The 23,098-nt window shown below is 44.4% G+C and overlaps 1 protein-coding gene across 1 annotated transcript in view; it reads right to left on the reverse strand.

Annotated features, from left to right (window-relative positions):
* Med27 (mediator complex subunit 27) overlaps positions 1–23,098 on the reverse strand; it is a 183,424-nt gene that overhangs the window by 60,141 nt on the left and 100,185 nt on the right. The window contains exon 4 of the mRNA XM_027942550.3: positions 2,143–2,236. Within this exon, the coding sequence (XP_027798351.2) occupies positions 2,143–2,236 (94 nt within the window). The remainder of the gene's footprint in view (positions 1–2,142; positions 2,237–23,098) is intronic.

Genomic DNA, 23,098 nt, shown 5'->3' on the forward strand with positions numbered 1-23,098 from the left:
CGTCCAAGGAAGCCTGCTGTAGGAGGAGAAGCACTGGCACGGTTCAGCTCTGGCCAGGAAGGGGAGAGGAGGTACAGGCAGAGGCTGCTCAAGAAGGGCCTTCCTGCTTCAAGGGCCTCCTGACTGGCCTTTCCCACCAGGCTCACCACTGCTCAAGCCTTCTCCTCTGGAAAACACTTTTAACTCCTGCTTGTGGCTCCCGAAGTGGTGTCCTTCTGACTACACTATAGGTCCCTGACCTCTACCTCTGAAGTCCAGGAAACAGGTTACTAGAAGAGGTGGTGGTGGTGGGTGGGGGTAGCTGTCCGTCCTGATGTCCCTCCTAGCTGAGACTTTCCTTCTCTGTCCCTCACAGAAGATGGTGTGGCAGAGGCAAATGGCCTAGGGAGCTGCAAGCCACTGAAACACCTTCCTCTAAAAGTAGAAGCCAAATAAAGCAATTATGTTCAAAGTATGATTCCCTGCCTGGATGTTGATTCTCAATCTAATCACCACCTCTATCCCTACAAATAAGCACCACCGGCTGTGAATTCCTGTGTCACTGAAGACAGGTAACAACTAGCTGGCTAAACGTACACAGATCTGAATGAGCTGTTGCAGGGGTAAAAATGGTTTATGTGATGGGGATCCTTCCTCTGAAGAGCACCCCACACTCTCATCAGTCTATCAGAACAGCAGCTCCCCGGGAGCAGAGGAGGCTGACAGGTCACGGTGAGACAGAGCTGCCTTCTCAGGTGGAAGTAACTGCAGCGTCTCTGGCCTGTTTGCCTGCGATCCTGCTTACCCATTCCCTCCAATGCCAGGTTCCTGCCTTCATCACGAAATGAAAGCCCAATGACCCAGAAATAATTTGAACAAACCTATTTCACTGAGGACGCTCTCATTTTTATCTTCATTAACTCTTTGGTTCCTGTCAAATATGTTGAAAGCAGGATTTATGTTTTATCTGCAAGCTCTAGAGGATCCTAACATGTAGACAATTTGTGCACTTAATGGAGGCAGAAAATATTGCATGTTGTGTAGACAGATACCTTTTATATAAAGAAAATTGCTTTCTTTTTCTATCAATAGAACACTGTATTATTTCATTCCCTTTATATTTTAGCAGAAAGAATTTTATAGAAAAGTAGCACGTTATCCAGATGAACTTCACTAATGTTTTTCTCACCAATGAAACACTGCACGCTTAACAAGCCCACATCCTTTCCATCCTTAGGAGAAAAACACGAAATAAGCACATTAAGGCACACACAATAAGCCTGTTCTTCTAGGATGAATGGCTTGATGAATAGCAGGCCATCTGGGTGACTGGCTATTTGTAAGATTTCACTCAAGTAAAATGCGAAAATGGGGAGTGCACCCTGGGCCCCAAGGCGGCAGCCAGTGACCAGACACGGAGCCTCAGCTCTCAACCGGCAAATCCTGCCACCCACGAAAGGTGGTGGTTCCTGAAAAACCATACGCAGGGAAGGGCCCCTCAGCACCTGCTGCTGTATGGAATGGCAGGAACCCTTGTTGCGGAGGCCCAGGCATCTCTGGCTAGCTGTATGATTTTGCGTTTCCAGCCCACTGTATTTCTGAAACACAAAGTCTCTGGTGAATTTATGAAAATTCAAACATCGGGGGCGAGATTATGAAGCCAACCTGCCTGGAGCAAACCCAACTCAGAAAGAACAAAACCAGAAGCCATTGGTGACAAGGGTGCAGATGCCTTCTTCAAACACAGAAGAATTTCATCAATGAGTCCCATGAAAGCTGGTTCTGTTTTAAAGAGTATTTTCTTGGATTGTAGGATCCAATAGCTAAACAGTATTCCTATCTCATGCAACTCTTGGGAACAAAGAAAACGTAGTCACCACAGTACTGTCAGGGACAGGTCTGCAAATGAACTGACTGGAGGGCTCACTGTGTCTTTCCACTTGGGTTAACTCTTGCATGGGCCTGCAAATTCTGTTCAAAAGCAAGGTTTCAACATGTAGAATGGTTAGCCTATAGAATGAAATTAAAAAACAAAACATGCTGTTTACCATCAAACTGGGATCTAATCTCCAGTCTATAGATCCTACCACACAGGATCAGAGAGTTAATTTTGAAGGCAATTTTTCTTCCACATGTCGCCACAAATAGTCAAGCAGCTCTTACCAGAAGCATAGCTGATGTCCCATTGGGCCTGGATAAGTGGATGGACATCTCAGGAAACATCCTGTCAATGCGGCTGATCACGTCGTCCACATATCTAGGTGAGAATCAGAAACACATGCATGTGAACTAGAACCCTGGCAAAGGACTATAAGCCCACAGTGGACTAAGACTTGGCTTTTAATTTAACAAACAACAACAAAATGTTTTGAATGCTCATTCTGAACTATTCATCTTATGCCATGGTCTATTAGCTTTCTTCAACAGGGGTGGGAGTTCAGCTGTGCCACCTTCCAGGCCACTGGGCTCTAGGAGGCAGCCTCCACCGTCTGTCCTTCCAGTCCAGCTGGCCACAGCTTCCTGCTATTGCCCGTCTCTGGGCTGCCCACCACCACCCAGATAGCCAAATCCCTTGAATTAAATTCCTCTGTTTTAAATACCCAAAGTCATTCCTGCTTCCTCAGTTGTGTTCTGATTTAAAATCACAGCATACCACAAGTTCTGCTTAAATCAGTACTCTGTGTTACATTCCAAAATTTCTGCTTATAATTTTGAAAAAAGCTGAGCCACACAGTGGCTTATGAGTACATTTATTTACTTGTACAGACTTCTGTTTTACTAGATCTATGTTTTGTCTTGGTTTGGTTAGTTTTTCATTTGCCTATTATGATTTTATTCCTAAACTCTTTTTTTAAAAAACATTTATTTTTTAGCTTTAGGTGGACACAATATCTTTATTTTCACATGGTGCTGAGGTTTGAACCTTGTGCCTGATACATGCTAGGTGAGCACTCTATCTTTGAGCCACAACCCCAGCGCCCCCAAACTCTTTTTCTAAAAAAATATTTTGTCTAGTTGCCAATGGATATTTATTTATTTATTTGTGGTGCTGAGGTGCTGAGGATCAAACTCAGGACCTCACACATGCCAGGCAAGCACTCTCCACTGAGCCACAACTCCTGTCCCCTTCTTTGACCCTAAAACCTCTCTCACCACAACCAAATATACCAGACAAGCATCAGTTCAATTTTTATTCCATTAACAGGGAGTCCTGTTCTTCTGGTCCAAGCAAAACCTGTATCTGGAGAGGATTAATAATCACTGAGACCACAACATTAAGCACTTGGCATGGCATCTAGTACATATTAAGTCCTCAAAGATTTTGAGTGCTCTTGCTGGCAGTTCTGCTACACCATGGGCCTAGTCTGCAAACGTGCTCTCTTGGTGGGATGAGTTCTCTGCTCTGGAGGCTCACTGTGGGGATGCCACCCACAGCATAAACACAGCCGGTCTGGCTCAGTCCCTGGAGAAAAAAATCATACGAGTATTTGTGCTCACCAGGCAATCACACTGGGCACAAGGGCATGTACAATATAATAGCTGAGATGCAAAACTATCTATTAAGGCTTTGGCATTGGATTTCCTATCCGTTAGTTATGACAAATTAAATCACGTGTCCATTAAGTCAGGGACATGTAAAAGGCATACTCTGAGGGAAGGAGGAATAAGCCCTGCGCTGACAACATGAGAGGACTGCAGTTAGAGCTGGGCTCCTGGGGGAGGGCAGGCAGCATGATGTCCTTTGTTGAAAAGTGAACCCCAGCATACCCAGGACAGAGCGTAGAAAGGGATCCTGCCAATACAGCCGGCGGGCTTCCTTACTGCACAGGACAGCTGGAGAAGGAGGGGAGCCAACCAGGACAGCGAGCAGATGGGAGCCAAGGGGCATGCATGAGAGGCAGTGGAGGTGCAGAGGGCACAGGCTCTGGAGCGAAGAAGAAGGAGACTACGCAGTTCTCCTCAAGTACACAACGGCTTCTGTGATCAGGAGCTCTCTCCCTGCTCTCGAAGGGCTCACAACGTGAGAACGAGGCATGGAGAGGTGAGTGTTTCCTAAAGGTGAGGCCTCACTCCTGGGTGGCTAAGAAACTGACTGACCAGGACCCCACCCGCTGTCTCTGGAGTCCCCACCTAGACTCACAGCCCATGGCATACAGCCTTGGGCACAAGCTTAGAAGCCACCAAAAATGTGAATAGAGGAAGAAAGGAGGCAATCAACTCCTTTTCACCACTGCCCAACATCTGCTCCAAGGACAGAAGACATGACAAAAACTCCATGCCAAGAGTTTATACCAGGTCACGGGAAACATTCTCACAGTTCTGTACTCCTTTTCTAAATCTGTGGGTGGTTTAAACCCAGTTTCTTCAGACTCAGCAGGAAGCAGAAGTCCACTGTCCTGTGTGAATGGAGGTCACTGCTAAGTCTATGCTAATGGGGAAAGGGGGAGGCAGGCATACTGAACTGACCCTCAATCGATAGCCATCATAGCTCTGGACAAGTGGAAAGCAAATGAATATGCAGAAGTTCAGCACAAAGGCAACATCATAATTTGCTTTCTCCTGTGCCTTTCACCTTGAAGACTTTGGAATACACGCTGGAAACCACCATCTCTTTAGGAAAATGGGAACTGGTAGGTTATGTGACAAGAACCTAGAAGGAAAGCCCAGCGTGTAGGTTTCCAGAATTCCACACCAACTCCCTGACTCTGCTTGCCTTTTCAGCAAGGGCCAGGGTTCTGACGGGGCAGGTCTCAAATGCTCCCTGCCATTCCTGGATTCCTTTACTTGGAAGATCTTATCTATGAGAGAAGGCAGCGGCAGGAGAAAACCAGTTCCTAGGAAAAGTATCTGCAGTGAGCACCAGGAAAGCAGAGAGGTCTGGGTTGGTTCTCCCCCCAACTGGTGACTTAGATAATGCCCAGCAAACTTGATTCAAAGACTGCATTAGGCAAGAGTGAATTTTAAGGAGACTGCTTTTCATTCACATGCCTGACATAAAGGAGATGTAAATTTCTTTGTTATAGGTGACATTATGTGTTGGCTAAAAAGAGGAGGAGAGAAAGTCAGCTGCACCTTTAGCTGAGGAAAACAATGTCGAAATTTTAGAAGCAAAAATCAAAACACTTCATTTTAAAATAGACACAGACTCTGAAACACAAATCTACCACTAGTGACTTGTCAGAAATAAGGAAAGCTCGGAACGTCAAATTCAAAGTCTGGAGACAAAAATGGCACCTTCTTCTTGCTGGGGGTGCAGGCTGGCCAGGGAGGTGGCCTTGGCAGCACTTCCCAGAACTGCCCCCGGGGGCGGTGCGCGTCTGCACAGAGCCCGCAGCACCCGCTGCGAGAGCAGGGCTGAGGACAGGTAGGAACAGCGTGCTCCCCTCCCACACTGCCACCATATGTCACACTCCGTTCTGTGGCAGAATCAAATTACTTTAATTTTTACCTTTGGAATATAGGCAAACAAGCAGTAACACAGCAGTGGTGACTAGTTTACACTTGAGCAGACGCGGCGCGGAAAGACATTAATTTAGTGCCAAATTGAGCAGTGAGTCACAATTTGCACATATCTGTCAACCTGTTAACAGGGTAATAACTTGGAAAGATTGCTGTTCCTATTTACATTACAGGAGCCTTTCGAAAATGGAGAGCTGCTTGGTTCTCCTTCTTGAAGCACTCAGCTCATAAGCTGGTTTGACAGTCTAACAACCAGGATAGAAACACAAACTTCTAGAAATCACAGGTTTGGATCAAGGTGTGATTCATAACTTCAGTATTTTCAGTCAAAAAATTAAGTCTAAAGCAACCAGAGTCCTGTTTCCCCGCCCTGCTCTCTAAGTATGGTCAAAAGGTTTCTGACTCAATCTTTGCCAGGACAGACAGACCTGCTCTACTGAAGTTTCCAATGGTTTCCTGGGACTGAGCTTCAGTCTCTGCTGTATCAGAAACAACCACACCATTCTCAGACCCTAATGTTGATTTCTGTACCCCTGTAAGTCTTGTTCTCTTCTTGTTCCAGAAAGGGCCTTAATCAGAGAATTAAAGAACAGGACCTAGAGGTCTCCTTGCCCAAAGTCCCCTCTGATCTAGGCCTTCAGCAGTGCCTCCAAGAGGTGGTCTGTGTAGGTGCACCATAACACCATAACACCACCCCTAAGGCCTCATCCTGCTGGATGGCCAGGTTGTTTGGAAGCCACTTGCCACTGTCGTCACCCAGTTCTCTCATTTCTACTTGCAGGGAATACACTTAAATATTTCCTCGGGGGGGGGGGGGGAGTATGTTTGGCAAATACATAAAAGACTCTTGGGTTTTCAATTTCTTTCAACAGTGGCTTTATTTATTTATTTATTAGATTGATTTTATTTTTTTAAATACACGACAGCCGAATGCATTACAATTCTTACTACACATATAGAGCACAATTTTTCATATCTTTGTATATGATATGAAACCTCCTTGGGTCCCAAATCCCACGGAGAAGGTACTGAAAATGAACATGCATCTGCAGGAAGTCTGTACTCCAACTCCCTGCCACTCACAGATCCCAGTGTCCATGTGTGGATCTCATGTTAAGTGCCCTTGCCCAATCTTTCCAGAACCCAGGTCTCTGGTGTTTTCTTCTTGTTGCTTTCTGAATGGTTTTTGTTTTGTTTTGTCCCCTGCTACCTCCCCTAGTGAGGATATTTTCATGCTGGCAGGGTGGGGTGGGGGTGCAGGTGCCTGTGCATGCATGCATCCATCTATCCATCTATCCACCCACCTATCTATCTATCCATCCATCCATCCACCCACCCATCCATCCGTTTATCTTGGTTGCAGCCTAGAAGTGAACACAACTGAACTGGGAGAGGGTATAGTAAATCTAACAGTCCTGGTAATCTTAAAATCATGTTTCCATGATGGAGTCCTTAGGTTAGTTTTATTTATCTTGAATTAGCAAATAAAACTTATATATATTTATCCTATATAATGTGTCCTGAAATACATGTACACTGTGGAATGGCTATAACAAGTGAATTCACACAGGCATTACCTCACATACTTACCATTTTGTGCGCATGGTGAGATTAATTAAGATCTATTCTCTCAGCAATTTTTAAGAATACAATACATTGTTATTAACTACGGTCACTATGTTGTACAAGTGATTTCCTGAACTTGCTTCCTCCTAGCTGAAATTCTGTATCCTCTGGACCACATCTTCCCACCCCAACCCCCTAGCAAGCCCCTGCTAACTGCCATTCTACTCTGCTTCTGTGAATTTGACTTTTAAAGATTCTGCATGTAAGAGAGATCATGTGATAGGTGTCTTTCTGTGCCTGGCTTATTTAATTTAAAATAATATCCTCTAGGTTTATTTATGTTGTTGCAAATGACAGAATTTCCTTCTTTTAAAGGCTGAATTTTATTCAAATGTGTATACCTCACATTTTCTTGATCCATTAATCTGCCAATGAACACTTAGGCTGACTCCATATCTGACTACTTTTACTAATGCTACAATGAACATGGGAATGCAGATGTCTCTTAACATGCTGACTTCATTTCCTGTGAATACACACCCAATAGTGGGACTGCTAAATCATTCAGAGTTCTAATTTTAATTTCTGGAGGAACCTCCATACTGTTTCCATAGTGGCTGTACTAATTTACATTTCCATCATCAACGTGCAAGCATCCCCTTTTCCCCACTTCTCATCAACATTTATCTTTCATATTTGTTTATTTTGAACAACTGCCTCTCACTGTTAATCCCTCCGGCAAGGTCAAAGAACATGTGAAGTCATGTGAGCATGGGAAACCACCCTGCGCTGCCCTTGCTTCACGAGCTCCTTGCTGGGCCAAGGAAAGAGCTCCCTGATTTCTGCACCTCTGTGGAGGCACAGCTCAGTGGGAACTAGAGTCTCCAGTCCTCAGAGGGCCAAGGACACCCTTTCCTTCCGTCTGGCTGCTGCTACCTTCCAGATCCCTGGAAGGTTCTCTGCACAGCTGCTCCCACCCCTATGCCTAGGTCACTCTTCCTTAGGCTGCAAGTCTTTGGGTTCAGCTTAAACAACACTTCCTCAGGAGTGCCAGAACTCCCTTATTTCCCCACCTCGGAATGGTGCTGTTATAGTCTCTTGCTCCTGAGTGTTTATTCAATATCTAGCTTCTGAATCCCAGGGCTCCCTGGGATGGAATGGCTGCCCTCTTCTACGTGGAATCCCTGCCACAGGGCCTGGCACCTAGCAAACAGGCCCTAAGTACCTGCTGAAGAAGTAGGCAGCATGTTCAAATACAGCCATGAGACCCGAGTTAGGCCACTACGAAACAGCTACAATGCAAACTTCTCATTAGCCCACGAAGATTTGAGGTGTGGGTGAGTTCATTATATCAGCCGTCAAAAGTCACTAACAACAGCGGCCGAGAGCGCCTCACAACAAACCTCAAAGAAAGCAGCGTAGACCCTTTGAAGTCCTGGGCTCGATGAGCAGCCACCAAACCCGGCATCTGTTGTGGTAAAAGCTCGATGCCTCTTACAAGCAGGAGCCTTCTAAAGAAGTGCACTGTACTGGCATGCCAGTGTAAAATTTTGCTTTTAATGAACTAATTAATTCTGCAAAATATTAATACAAAGCAGTGTGCTACCAAATTGGGATTACAATACCAAATGACAGCACAGAATGTGGAAGACATTCCCAAAGATATCAGTTTTGCAAAACATTCATTTTCTACTATACACATTAAGATACACTGCAAACTATTTGTTATTAAAGACTTAAAATAATTTGTTGCACAGATGGCTTAGTTCTCTGAAGTCTGACCCCTCCTCAGAAAGAAAAAAAACAAAAAAATCTGGCCCCCAGCCAGCAATCTCATGTTGGTGTGATGCTTAGCAGCTCCAGCCGGATTTAAATAGCATTTACCCCACACAGTGTGTAAGATACATGCTGTTCATTTTCTCCACCCATACAAAAAAAAATCTAAGCATTAGGAATGCATATATTAATAAAGCACCTTTTTTGGGGGGGGAAAGGGTAATGGCCAGTAGCTATCATGAAGGGAATTATTTGCATCATCTAAAAATGATTTAAGATTTTCCCCGGCACCTGTCCACAACCATGAGATGGAGAGGCCTCCGACAGTGGGTGGAAACAGATGGGGGCTGTTTAATTACTCCACGAGAAGGAAACTGACTGGAAGTACAACCACCAAGCTCATGGTGCTGAAGAAAGGAACTGGAAACGTAGGTCAAACTCGTTTATATCAAGGATTTGTAAAATGCCTGCATCATGGCTGTGAACGATCTCTGGTTATTCTCTCAAAGAAAATGAAAAGTACTTTCTAAACTGCAAGTTGAGCCGCAAGACAAGGTGCGCTGCAGACAGAAATAGGATCCCTTCCTTGTTCAGGATTCTACCCTGTCTCCACCCTGCTGCGCCCCACTTGCTGGCGGACTGCTCCTTTCCACAGAGACTCAAGAGTCTCTCAGAATCTCTTTGTGGAGACTCCACACCTGAGCAGGCAGGCTGGCAACATGAGGCAGAGTGGCATCCTGGAAGTGAAACAGCGGGCAGGCATGAGGAGGAGTAGAGGAGGCGAGCCCAGCTCTTGCCTTGGTTGCTCATAAACTCGTCCATGTGTTACTGAACGCGATCAGCAGAACCACCTAGGCAAGCAAACAAAGCATCCCTTTATTTGCAAAAAGTGACCAAATCCACAAAGACCAGCACACACTGGCTGCCCGCCCTCGCCACAGGCAGCCCAGTGAACTCACAGGGTTCACGAAGTAGGCCATGGTGCAAATCCCAGCATAAAAACAGCCGTCTTCTCACACACCATTTGGCGTGATGTAGAGAGGTACAGACCTGAGTTCGTACAGTACGCCTATGTCTCCAGTAGCAAACATTTCCCAGAGGCCCACCATTCTCAACCAACAGCACATGCCCGGAATGCTCTGGGCGGGAAGATGGAAAGCTGTGGAGGCTGAGCCCAGAACAGCCAGGCTTCCCGTGCCAGGCACGTCCACATCCCTTTACTTCATGCACTCTCTCACCACCTCTGGGAAGTAAGCAGGGCAGGTGTAAAGCTCCTTTTATAAATATAAACAACAGAAAAAAGGAGGTTCAGTGACTCACCCACGGTGACACACAGCTAAGTGGTGGAGCTGATGGGAGCCCATGGCCTGGACTCCCCATCCAGGGCCTTTTCACACACCACCAGGTTTCATTAGGTCTGCGAGGATTCCAAGCAAATGTAGATTTCATTTTGTCATCACCCAGGCTTCTTGTGAAATAACTAGGACAAATTTTAGTAGCAAGGTAAAAAGATGAAATCAACTGATGGTTTTCCTTTTCCAGTCATTCAGTAACTACCCATACAGTGCCTAAAGGAGCCCAGGAACTCAGGGGGTTCTGCCTCCAGGGTGCTTACAGTTCATTTGCTTACAAGTCAAATCTCCTCAGGTTCTCCTGCTGGCTTTTTGATTTTGTGACTCGGTGTATAAGTTGGCAGGCACAGGAAGGAGTGAAGTAGTAAAGTAGTGACCATTTGCTTTGCATTTTATTTTGTATTAATCACTAAAATGCACAGTTTTTCTAAATTTCTGTTTTCTTGCATTACAAATTTATTCACAGCTTGTGCATTCCAGCTTTCCCTAAAACATTTAAGCAACATGTTAAGCTGGGGAAGATATCATTTCACTATCCTCTCTGCAAGTCCTCACAAGCCTGAGAAACAGAGAGAACTCCTAACAACAAATACCCACCTTTCCCAAAATACGAATTAACAATAGTTACCACTGTCAGATCTGTTGAAAGGACACCCAGAACCCAGACAGGCTCAGAGGGGTGCTGAACTGAGATGCAACTGTCCCCCCATGAGAAGGTGACCCCAGGATCTTTCCTTTCATCCCCAGGTGCAGCTGAGGACTGGTCACTTGTGCAGACTGGCTTGCTCACAGTTGGCTCTTTCTGGCAATGTTCTGAGGTGGTGGTGACAGTGTGACACATAAGTACAGAATAAGATTTCACTTCCTTGGGATTTTTTTTAATGTCCTTGAAGATGCACGTAGTAGATTTCACAAAGATAACGATCAATTCCTGAACACATAATTTGTTCTAGTCATAACAATACATTAAGCAAATGCATACCGGTAGTCAGAAATGGTCAACACATTTCAGGAAACCGCAAAATCCCTCTTGGGACAAATACACGGCTTGTATGACAGCAATTTCATTTTGTTTTCACTCAACAGACAATCAACTCCTTGAGGGGAGAGTCTGAGGTCCCATCTCCAGTCCTGTGGCAATTTTGAATAAAATATGCACTTAATACACATTAGGTGAACTGCAGTGATTAAATAAGCAGATTTAATCAAGGCAAAATAAAGTTCAGAGTAAAGAGAATCTTGTTCTGTCATTGCTTCTTCTATAGCAGGTACAAATTCAAAACCAGAAACTGTCATGTGAGGGAGTGTGCAGTCACAGGTAGATTGCTCCCTGCCCTGCCTCCTGACAACAGGAATGCAAGTGGTTGGGTGGTGACGCAGAATGGCAATGACCACGTGGAGAGCAGCCCAGACAAAACCATGCAGAATTACAGTGTTGGATTCAGTGCCTTGTGTTTCTTTAGGAAGAACCTTTATTGGGAGACAATTTCTAGACTGAGGAGACTGCATGTTGGGATGAGAAATGTGGTGACTTGGAAAATTCACTGAGGGTAACAGTGATGAGAGTAGTAGTCTTTGATTGGTAATGAGGTGAAACTTCACATACCTTTTGCTTATTTGATTGAACAATATTCACTTAACAAAATTTTCCTGGAATATCTTAACTATGGAGTATTTCCTGTCATTCTCAAAGAATAATGGGACCATAATGAGAGGACCTGCCTCCTGGGGAGCAGCAGCACCTCAGGCTGCTTTTCTGCCTCCTTCCTCACTTCCCGGTTCTTCTCTTATTTTTATTTCTGCAGTGCTGGGCCCTCGCCTTTCTTCTTAAATTGTCCTGCCACCTCCTCGTAACAGGAACAAAACATTCCCTCCCAGACCACTGCCAAGAGCTAGTGTGCTGTTCCTGCTAAGTTCACTGTCAAATTCACATTCTCCCTGGACTAACAATTTTCAAAATATAACACACATACTCACAAAGAGGTGCATGAGCTGACTTTAGGTGACATTCAGATGAACATCATTTTAATATATGTACATAGAAAAATATACAACTAGCAAACAAAACCTGTGATTCCATAAATATCGCTGCTCAGCTATGCCCCCAGGAAGGCTTAGTTTTAAAAGTGGGTTTATTTGGAAAAACAAAATATGCAAATGGTAGAAGAGTTGATCAAAAGTTATGACAGAAATCCTACAGGTGGCTTGTGAATGACTGGGTTTAGAAACAGCTTTTTAAAGTAAGGCAGGTAATTAAATAGCTTAGCTTCAGAGAGGTTTTGCCTATTTTCCCTCCATTCCAAACGAATTTTTACATTCATACCTTGGTGGTGGTGGTGGTGGGGTCCTCATGGCTACATGTAGAGGTATTGAAGGAGAAAGGGACACATATCCCAGGGGCAGCATCCAGGTTGGCAGCACTGCACAGCAAAGGCCTCTGGGGACCCTGCAGCGTGAGGTTCCTAAGAGAATGTGACCGTGGCACTATCAGCAGCACACATGGCCCCAGCTCTGCACTTCTTTAACCACTTTGAAAGGAGATAAAATGGTGCCAGTTCCTCTCAGTGGAGCCCAATCTAGGATTCCATGTGAAACAGGAGGACAGCGCACCTGAGCCAGCTGAGAGGGTGCCTTCTGCAAGCAGCACGCCACATGCCAGACTTGACAGTCACAGCTCCCCAGCTCAGGCACCCTGTGGCAGCCCTTCGCATCCTCGCACAGATCCCACCATACTGTCCATCAGAGGAGAAACAGGGTCCACCACCTGGAACCTCTACTGACCTATGCTCACCGGCCCTCTTCCTATGTCTCCCCCATGGTGTCCTACTCCAAGGAAACTCCTCTGCCCAGGCAAAGGGAAAAATTCAGGTGAACAAAGCCCATCATTTATAAGCAAAGAAGGTCATAAGACTGAGTTTTTTAAAAAGTGGAAGGGTGAATTCATGCAGAAGATGGAGGGATCTTAGAGGTGTATGCTCCCCAAATGGTTAGTAACACCCTCAGCAACTGATAGGACAAGTAGACAGGACACCAGTGAGAGCACCGAGGGCTGAATATTTCTTTATTTCTTGGTTTTGGTTCAGGGATTGAACCCAGGAGTGCTCCATACCTCTCACACACATCCCCAGCCCTTTTTATTTTTGAGACAGGGTCTTGGTAAGTTGCTCATAGCCTTGCTAAGTAGCTGAGGCTGGCCTGGAACTTGTGACCTCTTGCCTCAGCCTCCAGAATTGCCGGGATTACAGGTGTACACAACCTACTCGGCAGCTTGAACACTTTAACCCAAACTGCAGGTATATTCTGTATCCCAAACAGAAGACACAACCTTTTCAAGTACACATGGAACGTTCACCACTGTGAACCATCAGCTGGATCTTAAAACAAGTCTCAAAATCACACAGGATACATTCATTGACCACAACTGAAATTTAAAATCAATAACAAAAATATATCAGAAATTCCCCTTTCCTAGATATTTGGAGATTAAACAACATAACTCATAACTATATAACTCATAGGTTAAGAAGAAATCACAAAGAAAACTAGCATACTCCCTGAACTGAATGATAGTAAAAGTACATCAAATTTTGGGGACATGGGTAAAGCCATGCTTAGAGGGAAATTCATAGTTTTTCCATTTTTCTTGTCTCCACACTTTTTAAATGGTTGCATTAGAGTGGTACACATGCTGGGATTTATTGTTAACATATTCGTACCTACACCACAATATATCGACATTATTTGGCCAATATCACTTCCCAGTATCTCCTCTTTCCCTCTCCTCTTTCCTCCCCTTGGTCCCTTTCCTCTACTTTTCTCCATTAAATATTCATGAGATTCTCCCATCTTTCTTTTCCCTTTTCCTCTCTAGCTTCCACCTATCAGAGTAAACTTTTGACCCCTAACCTTCTGAGTCTGGCTTATTTTGCTTAATATAATATTCTCAAGTTCTATCCATCTTCCTGCAAATGACCTAATTTCATTTTTCTTTACGGCTGAATAAAACTCCATTGTGTGTATATACTACATTTTCTTTTTCCATTCATTTGTTGATGGACAACTAAGCTGGTTGCCATAGTCTGCTAGAAACATGGGTATGCACATATCACTAAAGTGTACTGACTTTAATTCTTTGGGTAAATATCAAGGGGTGGCATAGGTGGGTCATGTGGTGGTTGCATGCCTAGTCTTTGGATGAGCCTCCATACTGATTTCCATAGTGATTGAACTAATTTACAATCCCAGCAATTTATACTCCAGTGTAAAAGTGTTCCTTTTCCTCCACTTCCTCTCAGCATTTATCACTGTTTGTATTCTTGATGGCAGCCATTCTGACTGGAGCGAGATAGAATCTCAGTGTAGTTTTGACTTGAATTTTCCAAATTGCTAATGTTGTTGACTATTTTTTCATATATTTGTTGCCCATTTGTATTTCTTCCTTTGGGAAGTATCTATTTAGTTCATCTGCCCATTTATTAATTGAGCTATTTGTTTTCTGTAGTTCTTTATACATTCTAGATATTAATCCTCTGTGAGAAGAATAGCTAGCAAAGATTCCCCCCCGCCATTCTGTAGATTGGAAATTTATAGTTTTAAAAGGCTTATATAGAAAAGAAGAAAGTCTTAATGACCAAATATCTAAGCTTCCATTTTAGAGTTAGAAATAGAAATTAAATACAAAGGATTATAAGAAAATATGTAATGTAAATCAATGAAATAGAAAATGGATAAAAAGAGAAAAATCATTGAAACCAAGTATAGGTTACTGAAATGGAATCAATAAAATTGAGAAATCACTAGCTAGACTGATCAAAGAGGAAAAAACAGACACAATCTACCAATATCAGGAATAAATGAGGGGACACTGTCCTGATTTTAGACACATTAAAAGGATAAGAGATTATGAAAAACTTTATGCCAATAAATTTGACAACTTTAGATGAAATGCATGTCTTAGTTGTAGATATAAATTCAACTGATATAAGAATAAATAAAAATCTAAATAGTCTATGTCTATTTTTTAAGGGAATTTGTTATCAAAAACCTTCCCATAAATAAAATTCCAGGCCCACATAGATTTATCAGCGATTCATTATGTCAAATGTTTAGGAAGAAATAACAGTGATCTTACGGGAATTTGGAAAAGAGAGGAAGACAAAGCACTTCTCAGCTCATCTAACAGGGCAAGCACCATGCGAACACTGAAACCAGACAAAGGCATTACAAATAAAATTACAAATAAAATCCTCATGAACAAAAAATACAAGATTCCTTGTGAAATATCAGCAAATGGAATATAGTCATATAAGAAAGATCATGAAAATTTGATTAACATTAAAAAATGAACATGGAGCTGAGCATGGTGGTGGATGCCTGTGATCCCAGTGGTTCAGGAGGCTGAGGCAGGAGAATCACAAGTTCAAAGCCAGCCTTGGCAACTTAGCAAGACCCTGTCTCAAAATAAAAAATAAAAATGAACTGGGATGTAGCTCCTTGGTTAAGAGTGTCTGGGTTCAATCCCTGGTACAAAAAAAAAAAAAAAAAGAATATCAGGGCTGGAGCTAGAGCTCGGTAGTGGCTAGTGGCGCACTTACCTACCAAGTGTGAAGGCCTGGGGCTGATGACTAGGACTGCAAATAAACAAGCCGAAACTATCTGTGCTATATATACACAATGGATAATACTCAGACGTAAAAAGGAAGGCACTCCTGACACAAGCTATGACATGGATCAATCATGAAGATGTCAAGTCAAGTGAAATAATTTGCTAGACACTAAAAGGCAAATGCTATGTGACTTAAGCACTTGCATGAGGTATTCGGAGCACAAGCTCATAGAGAGGCAAGTGGGAGGGTGATGCCAAGGACTGGCAGGGAAGGGGAACGGGAAGTTATACATCAGTGGGCACAGGGCTCACACTTTGCAAAACAGAGATATGGGGACCATGGCGGTGATGGCTGCCCAATGCCACCATGCCAAACACCACTGCACTGTGCACTGAAAACTCCTTGAGCACCTCAACAGACCCAAAAAATCCTTTGACAAAATTCAACACCCAGCTCATGATTAAAACGAACTGACTTTCAGTAGACCAGGACCAGAGGGAACAAAAGATCAGAAGAGACACTTCACCAAGGAGGCGATGCCAGAGCAGAGGCCAGGAAGCAGCGGGTGCCAACAGCCAAAGAAAATGCGCACACGCTAGGCACTCAACAAAGGCGGCACTGAAACAGATGGCAACATCGGGCGCGGGGTAAGGATGCGGAGCAAGGGCATCACGGGCGCTGCTGGTGGGAGTGCAAAACTGCAGTCACTTTGGAAAGTGCTGGGAAGTTTCTTACAGAGGCAAACACACACAAGCATCAAGACTCAGCAGTTCCACTCCTAGGTGTTGGCCTCCACGCAAACATCCGTAGAGAAGTGCATACAGCAATTTTATCCCTGGTACCCTCAGCCCAGAAACAGCCCAGAATGAAGGGTGCACAGATGAACCACCTGCGGAGTGTGTCAACAGTGGAATACCAGCGCATGCCAAGAAAGGGTGAATGGTACGGAAGCAAAGAGAGGAACTCTCAAAGACCTGCCTGAGCAAAGCAGCCAGGCACAGCACATGCTGTCACACATATCCCACTCCTGGGAGACACCTCTAATGGAGAGTGACAGGCAGAGCAGACTAGCACCTGCTGGGAGGACACAGGCGGCTGGGGAGGTAGGTAAAATTTCTGGGGTGATGAAATGTTTTCTTGTCTTGTTTGGGATGATGTTTATCAGATGCATACGTTTGTCAAAACCACACTGAAACATGTACATTCATAAGAATAAAAGAGCTGGGTGTGGTAGTGCACACCTGTAACCCCAGCGGCTCAGAAGCCTGAGGTAGGAGGATCACAAGTTCAAAGCCAGCCTCAGCAACTTAGGATATCCTGTCTTAAAATAAAAAATAAAAAGGACTGGGGATGTTGCTCAGTGGTTAAGTACCCCTGGGCTCAATTCCCAGAATGAAAATCAATCAATCAATCAATAAACAAACAAAACACATAAAATGGGTGCATGTTATGTGAATTAGACCTCAAAAAAGTTAATATTTTAAAAATGCTTGGAACATGGTTTGAATTTTCTACATTTGTCTACAGTTTCAATGGGACAAGAGCCAAATTAAGTGCTTTGTAAAAACAAGTGTTGGTGAGGTATGGCAAGAGCAGGACCTCTCTGGGGCTTGAAGAGATGAGAACTCAGTTTGCTCTGCTCTCCAGGCTGCATCAGTGTGGGGGACCATCGGCTCCACTCAGCCCAGGGTGCAACAGATGATGGCAGCAGCTGCCTAAGAGCAGGGTGCCTGGAGAACCACGGCCCTGCAAGGCTCAGGCACAATGCCTGGCTTCCTCATCATTACTGTCTCCCACCTGAGGCTGTGACATGTGGATGTGTTCGTAGATGGCCTGAGAGGAGAGGGGGACTCCACAGGCTGAGCACTGCCCAGAGTAGAATGTCCACAGGACAGCTTCGTACTGAGGAGTACTTTGGGCCTTTGTATTTGCCCATGTGCACCACAAATAGTTTCACATGCATTTGAACACAGATATTCTAGATATATTTAGACCTGAGTGTTACTACTGAAGCAAGATATTTCCCTCAAAACAATATCTGAATTAAAGTCTTTCTACACTGGCCAGGTGTAGGGGTGCATGCCCGTAATTCCAGCAACTCAGAAAGCTGAGGCAGGAGGATCACAAGTTTGAGGCCAGCTTGGGTAACCGTCCATATTTCAGAATAAGGAAAAAAAAAAAAAAAATAGGGCTGTGAGTACAGCTTGGTGGTAGAACAACTCTGGTTTCAATCCCCAGTACCTGAAAAAAAAAAAAAATTCTTTTGATGTCGAAAGGAAACAATTAACAAATCAGGAAGACAGCACTGTACGTCACGAGATCAGGTATCCAGCTGCTGGGCTCCAAGCCCCAGCTCTACCCTGAAGGGCGAGATGCTGGGCTTCAATTCTCATCTTGAAATATCTGAAGATGATTTTGAAGACTAAACAAGATAATGCATGTAAAGAAACTCAACAATTTCCTAATACCACCCCCAAATCCCAGTACACACAGCAACCAGGTATGTGATGATAGAAGTCTGTGCATCAAATCACCCAGAATTCAGCTCACAGGGTCCCTTTGTCACTCTTTTCTCTCTCTCACCTCACCTTAACCCAAAGCAGTGTGTTTTGCAGAGAAATTCCTGGTATGGCTACAGAAAGATGAAGGTTCCATCCTGGCTCTCTGTGCATAGTGCTGAAGGGTGAGCATCTACCCTTCCTGGCCTTGGCTTTGAATTAGATGATTGCTAGGGTTCTTCTGGCTCTAGACAACCAATACCCATTTCCTAAGTAACTACTATATGCACAAAGAAGCAATTATACAGTTCCAAGGACTGTTCATCTCTGAATAGTACATACGGTAATAATTCTGGAAAATTCAGTTAATCACAGCACCCAATTCCTTGCCCACTAGGAATAACTGGAATCTACTATTCTTTATGGACTTTAGTAAAACCTTTCAGTATTTTTAATAGTAGAACGATGCCAAGTGCAGTTCTGGCATAAAATACCCTGCCTTTGCCACCATCTAGGGAAATTTCTGAAGAAACTTGTAACTAGAAAAAACTAGTGCAACTAAACCTGAGGACAAAAGACAAACACGTTAATAAGAACCCCAGGAAACAGAACCTTTGCAATCAAGACCAATTACAGGAAGGACTCTGCCCACCGGAGTTCACAAATGAACACTTACTACAGCTGAGTAGGTTGCCCTAATGTGGCTGAGTGGGATGTTCAGAGGGCATGTGTAATTAAAGAGCACACACCCAACATGTCTTTCATTGGAGGATCTTAGAATAGAACAGATAAATATGATTATTTACCTTAAATGTCAACGGCTTTAGAAATAGAAGCCAGGAGTGGAAGCATCTAGGTCCTTAGCTTAAATTTCAGACACCCACTCTTATAGTAGAAGGCCTGCTGCAGTTAACAGATGCAGTCTTGTCAATTCAGTGTCCCATCAATTACTCCAAGAACCACCAAAGCACTCGCCCTATGGAGGCTGTACCCTGAGCCCTGGCCTGGGAAGTACACATGACAGAGCGGACTACTTGAGAGCTGGGACATAGTTCCCAATGGTGGGAGCAAAGTCACTGTTGCTCAGCTCCCACACTGGTCTTGACTAAGACTGCAGTCAATCACACTGAGAATGAGTCAGGGATGGTGTTCAGTCCACTGCTTGCCACTGTGTTCACATGGCAGGTTATGGTGAAGTGAGAGGTGATTGTTATATTTTGATAAAAACAGGTACAGCAGCAATGTGACTAATAATAAGGCGACAGCAAGTGGGAGAGCAGCTCAAACAGCAATCCTTTGGGGAAACCAGGGACACAAAGCCTCACAAACGGAGGGGAGGCTGCCTACAACCAAGATGGGAGAAAACACAACAATGGAAGGCGCTGAGCCAAGTGGGTCCATTATTCTTGGCAGATGAGAAGAGTAAGAGAGTGACAGCAGGGAACACTGAGGTTAAATGTTAGGCAAAACTTCACCACCCAAGAGGCTGCCAGGGGCGGCAAGGAAGTGGACCTGCGCAGGCGCTCAGGCTTACAGCAGAATCCTTCCTGCCACAGTTCAGGGAGAGGGGACACTGCGGTAGAGGTCTTTTTCCACCTAAATGAGCACAGAAGCATGGATGTTAAACTCCGGCTCATCAACACGCTTAGCCCTCTGAGTGGAGTGGTTTTGTCCAGGGGCAGAACTCTAGACATCGAAACCCATCCTGCCCCACTGAAGCGGCCTGCAGGAGCTGGCTGCAGCAGGCCAGCCTCAACACTGCGCCATTTGTTTCAGAGAAAAGAAAGGCATGCTGGCCGGGTGGTGGCTCCCAGCAGTGCACACTGCGATCACCCAATCGCGTTCCTTCCCTGCCTGGAACGCTCTCTGATGCTTTCCTGCCTTAATTCAAAGGTTTCTTTCTTTGTTGAGTTCAAAACATTACAGCATATTGCTTGTTGTTAAACCATATAACTTGATTAGCATGACTCAAACTTTTCATCATTTTCAGGAAAGTTCTAAAGGGCCTGCCGACAGCTCTGGGAAATAGGGCCTTCTCCAGATTTCCACCACCCCCTTGCTGTGAGGCCTAAGGAAGGCAGCAGGGTACAGGACAGAACTTTTGTTTCCACTAACTAGCTCCAGAGTCTCTCTGGTGCTGGGGAAGCTCTGCTTTTTTCCAATCCCTCCATCCTCAAGACACCAGACCTGTTGGTGACCACGGGGACCCTGACCATGCTCAGGCTGATAGATGACAACAGAAGCTGTGCTGCCTCCAGTGCTGCTCTGTCCCTGGGGTGAGAGCACGTTCGTGGATCACACTGGGAAACACATTCCAAGTACCGATAGAAAGAATTACAGTAACAGTTCCCAAAGGATCAGCCAGTTCCCGAGACGGAAGGCAAATAGAGGCTAGTATCTAGCCCAAATTCTTTCCTTTATGGAGAGTCTGTCTCTAACTGTGAAGCCTGCTGGTGGGAATGAGAATCAGAGCCTCTCAATCTTTTTTTCTCCAATACAGTCCAAGATACAGACCTTTAAATTGTAGCTTCCAATAAGCATTATAAACCAACAAATTCTCCAAAAGACAGCTTTAAGAGTTTCTTACAGGGCTCAGAGGTAGAGTGCTTGCCCTGGCACGTGTAAGACACTGTGTTCGATCCTCAGCACCACATAAAAATAAAAAACAAACAAACAAAAGGGTATTGTGTCCATCTACAACTAAAAAAAAAAGAAAAGAAAAAGAAAAAAAGAGTTTCTTACAGTCATGAGTAAAAAAGTTTCCATTGTATCTTTTTGTTTGTTTCATTTTTAATACGAGTGTTTTATGTTCTTATTCACTTTGCTTTTCCAACAATAAATTCTGGTCATAATTAAATGTCCCTAAAATTATGCCACAGGGTTTTAAGAACGCAATCTATTTTCAAGCACATGCTCTGGACAGAGAATAGGTTGGTGTTTCAGGTATACGTGTGGATACGTGCAAATCAATCCAGGTGGTGGGGCTAGACCAGGCTCAACTAAGATCTGCCTTTGTATTTTCTGGAATACATTTAAAATAAAATAATAATCCTGTTAAACGACTTTTTGTGAAGTCTCTCTGAATTCTTTCCTTCAGTGAAGAGGAAAAGCCAGATGAAGTTCATAGTAAGATATTTCATTTTATCTGGATTTCAAGTAACCAGCTAATGATTTTCATTCTGCAGATGTGGATGACATTTTAGCATTGATTCAAACACACTTGATTCATCTATGTTGGCGTGTAAGAAAATTTCCAACCCCAAATAAAAAGTCCAAAAAGCCAAACATATTTCTGAAACCTGTGCTGCAATGACCAGTAAAATATTGAAGCATAATGTTCAACTAAACCATTTCCAAGCCATACATCATTTTCTGTTTGGGTCCTACCCAACTGTTTCAAAGTTCATTTTTACAGTGCTCAGGGATAATAGCAACCGTATCATTCATGGGAACCATGGCCAGTCAATTTCTACAGAGAGTAAATGGAATTTTTCCAAATAGATTAAGTTTTAGTGTAGAGAACAAAGACCCCCTGAGGTTAGTATTTCTGAAACAAAACGGCCAGAAATTAAGTTCAGATAATTTCAAGGGACATTTTTCAAGTGTGACTGGCTCAAAATGGGAGGCCTACTGTCTTAAAGACGAAATTGTTTAAAGCCCCCAGAAGCAGCAAGCAAAAAAGAAGATGGGAACAATCAAGATTCCTGCATCACGGGTGAAGGATTTATGAGCGCAATGGCTGTCAGGAGCGGGACGGCATCCCCACTGCCTCCCTGCGGCCGCCCTGCTGAAGAAAGCAAAGCTCCTCATTAGCAAAGGGCGCAGGGATCTCCGGCCTGGCTCTATGAATGCCTCCAGTTAATTTCACCCTCCCCAGCGAGGGTCTTCTTGAAACAAAGAGAGTTGCCTTTATTCCCAACAAGAAAACAATTAAAATCCTTTGTTGATGTTAGAACATCAACTCGAGCCCTGTGCCTCGTAGCTGTCACTTCCGTCGCCTCTCCTGTTATGTAAGCATGGGCTCTAGCTGTGCTTAGTATGTGTGCCGCATGTTTCCAAATGCGTTGCCCTGACAACTCGGAGAAAATGGGCTGTGCGAGAGGGTCTCTAGAAGTCTGGGAAACTGACAACAGAGCTGGGCCCGCTCTCATATGCCTGGTTCTTGATTCTATTCCAGCTTTTCATGGGGTCAACAAATGGCTAGCAACTGAGTGAGGGCACCTGCATATGATATGGCTCACCCAGCCAGCCATGCACTCCTGAGCTCTGGTGGGGACCGGGGAGGAGCAGTGTGGAAGCTGCAAGGGTCCGACACACGGTTCTGGAGGACTCAGCCAAGCAATGAAACACCCGAGCCTCAATTTCCTCATCTATAAAATGAAGACTACTGCTGCACCTCACCCAGAATCCGACGCAGTGCTGAGGGCCGAGAGTTGCGCCTGCCAGGAACAACTCTGCTGCTGGGATCTGAAGACAGCGGTGGAGGCCGGGGCTCAGCTGTGCCTGTGTTAATTAATCCCCTCAGGGCCAAGAGGTCAGTGAGACTTCATCCACAGGGCAAATCACTGAGACCACATACCCGACAGGACCACAAATACAAAAACGCGTCTTTCAATGACACAAGAACAAGAGGAAGAAAACACCGGTGGGTAGTTGAGTATCATGATATTGATACCTAATCCCTACCAACCTCTCTAATATAAACCTTCAAGCAAGGACGTACAACTCCTATAAGATGGTAGAATGTTTAGAAAGTGGAAAGCGTAATGTTTAAGCACAAGGGATCCAAATGCTCTGCTTTGATGGAGTCCTTCTCGATACAAGGACATACTACCCATATTTCAAGCTTCCCCAGGGCACT

Source organism: Marmota flaviventris, chromosome 13, assembly GCF_047511675.1.
Source record: "Marmota flaviventris isolate mMarFla1 chromosome 13, mMarFla1.hap1, whole genome shotgun sequence".
Lineage (NCBI taxonomy): Eukaryota > Metazoa > Chordata > Mammalia > Rodentia > Sciuridae > Marmota > Marmota flaviventris.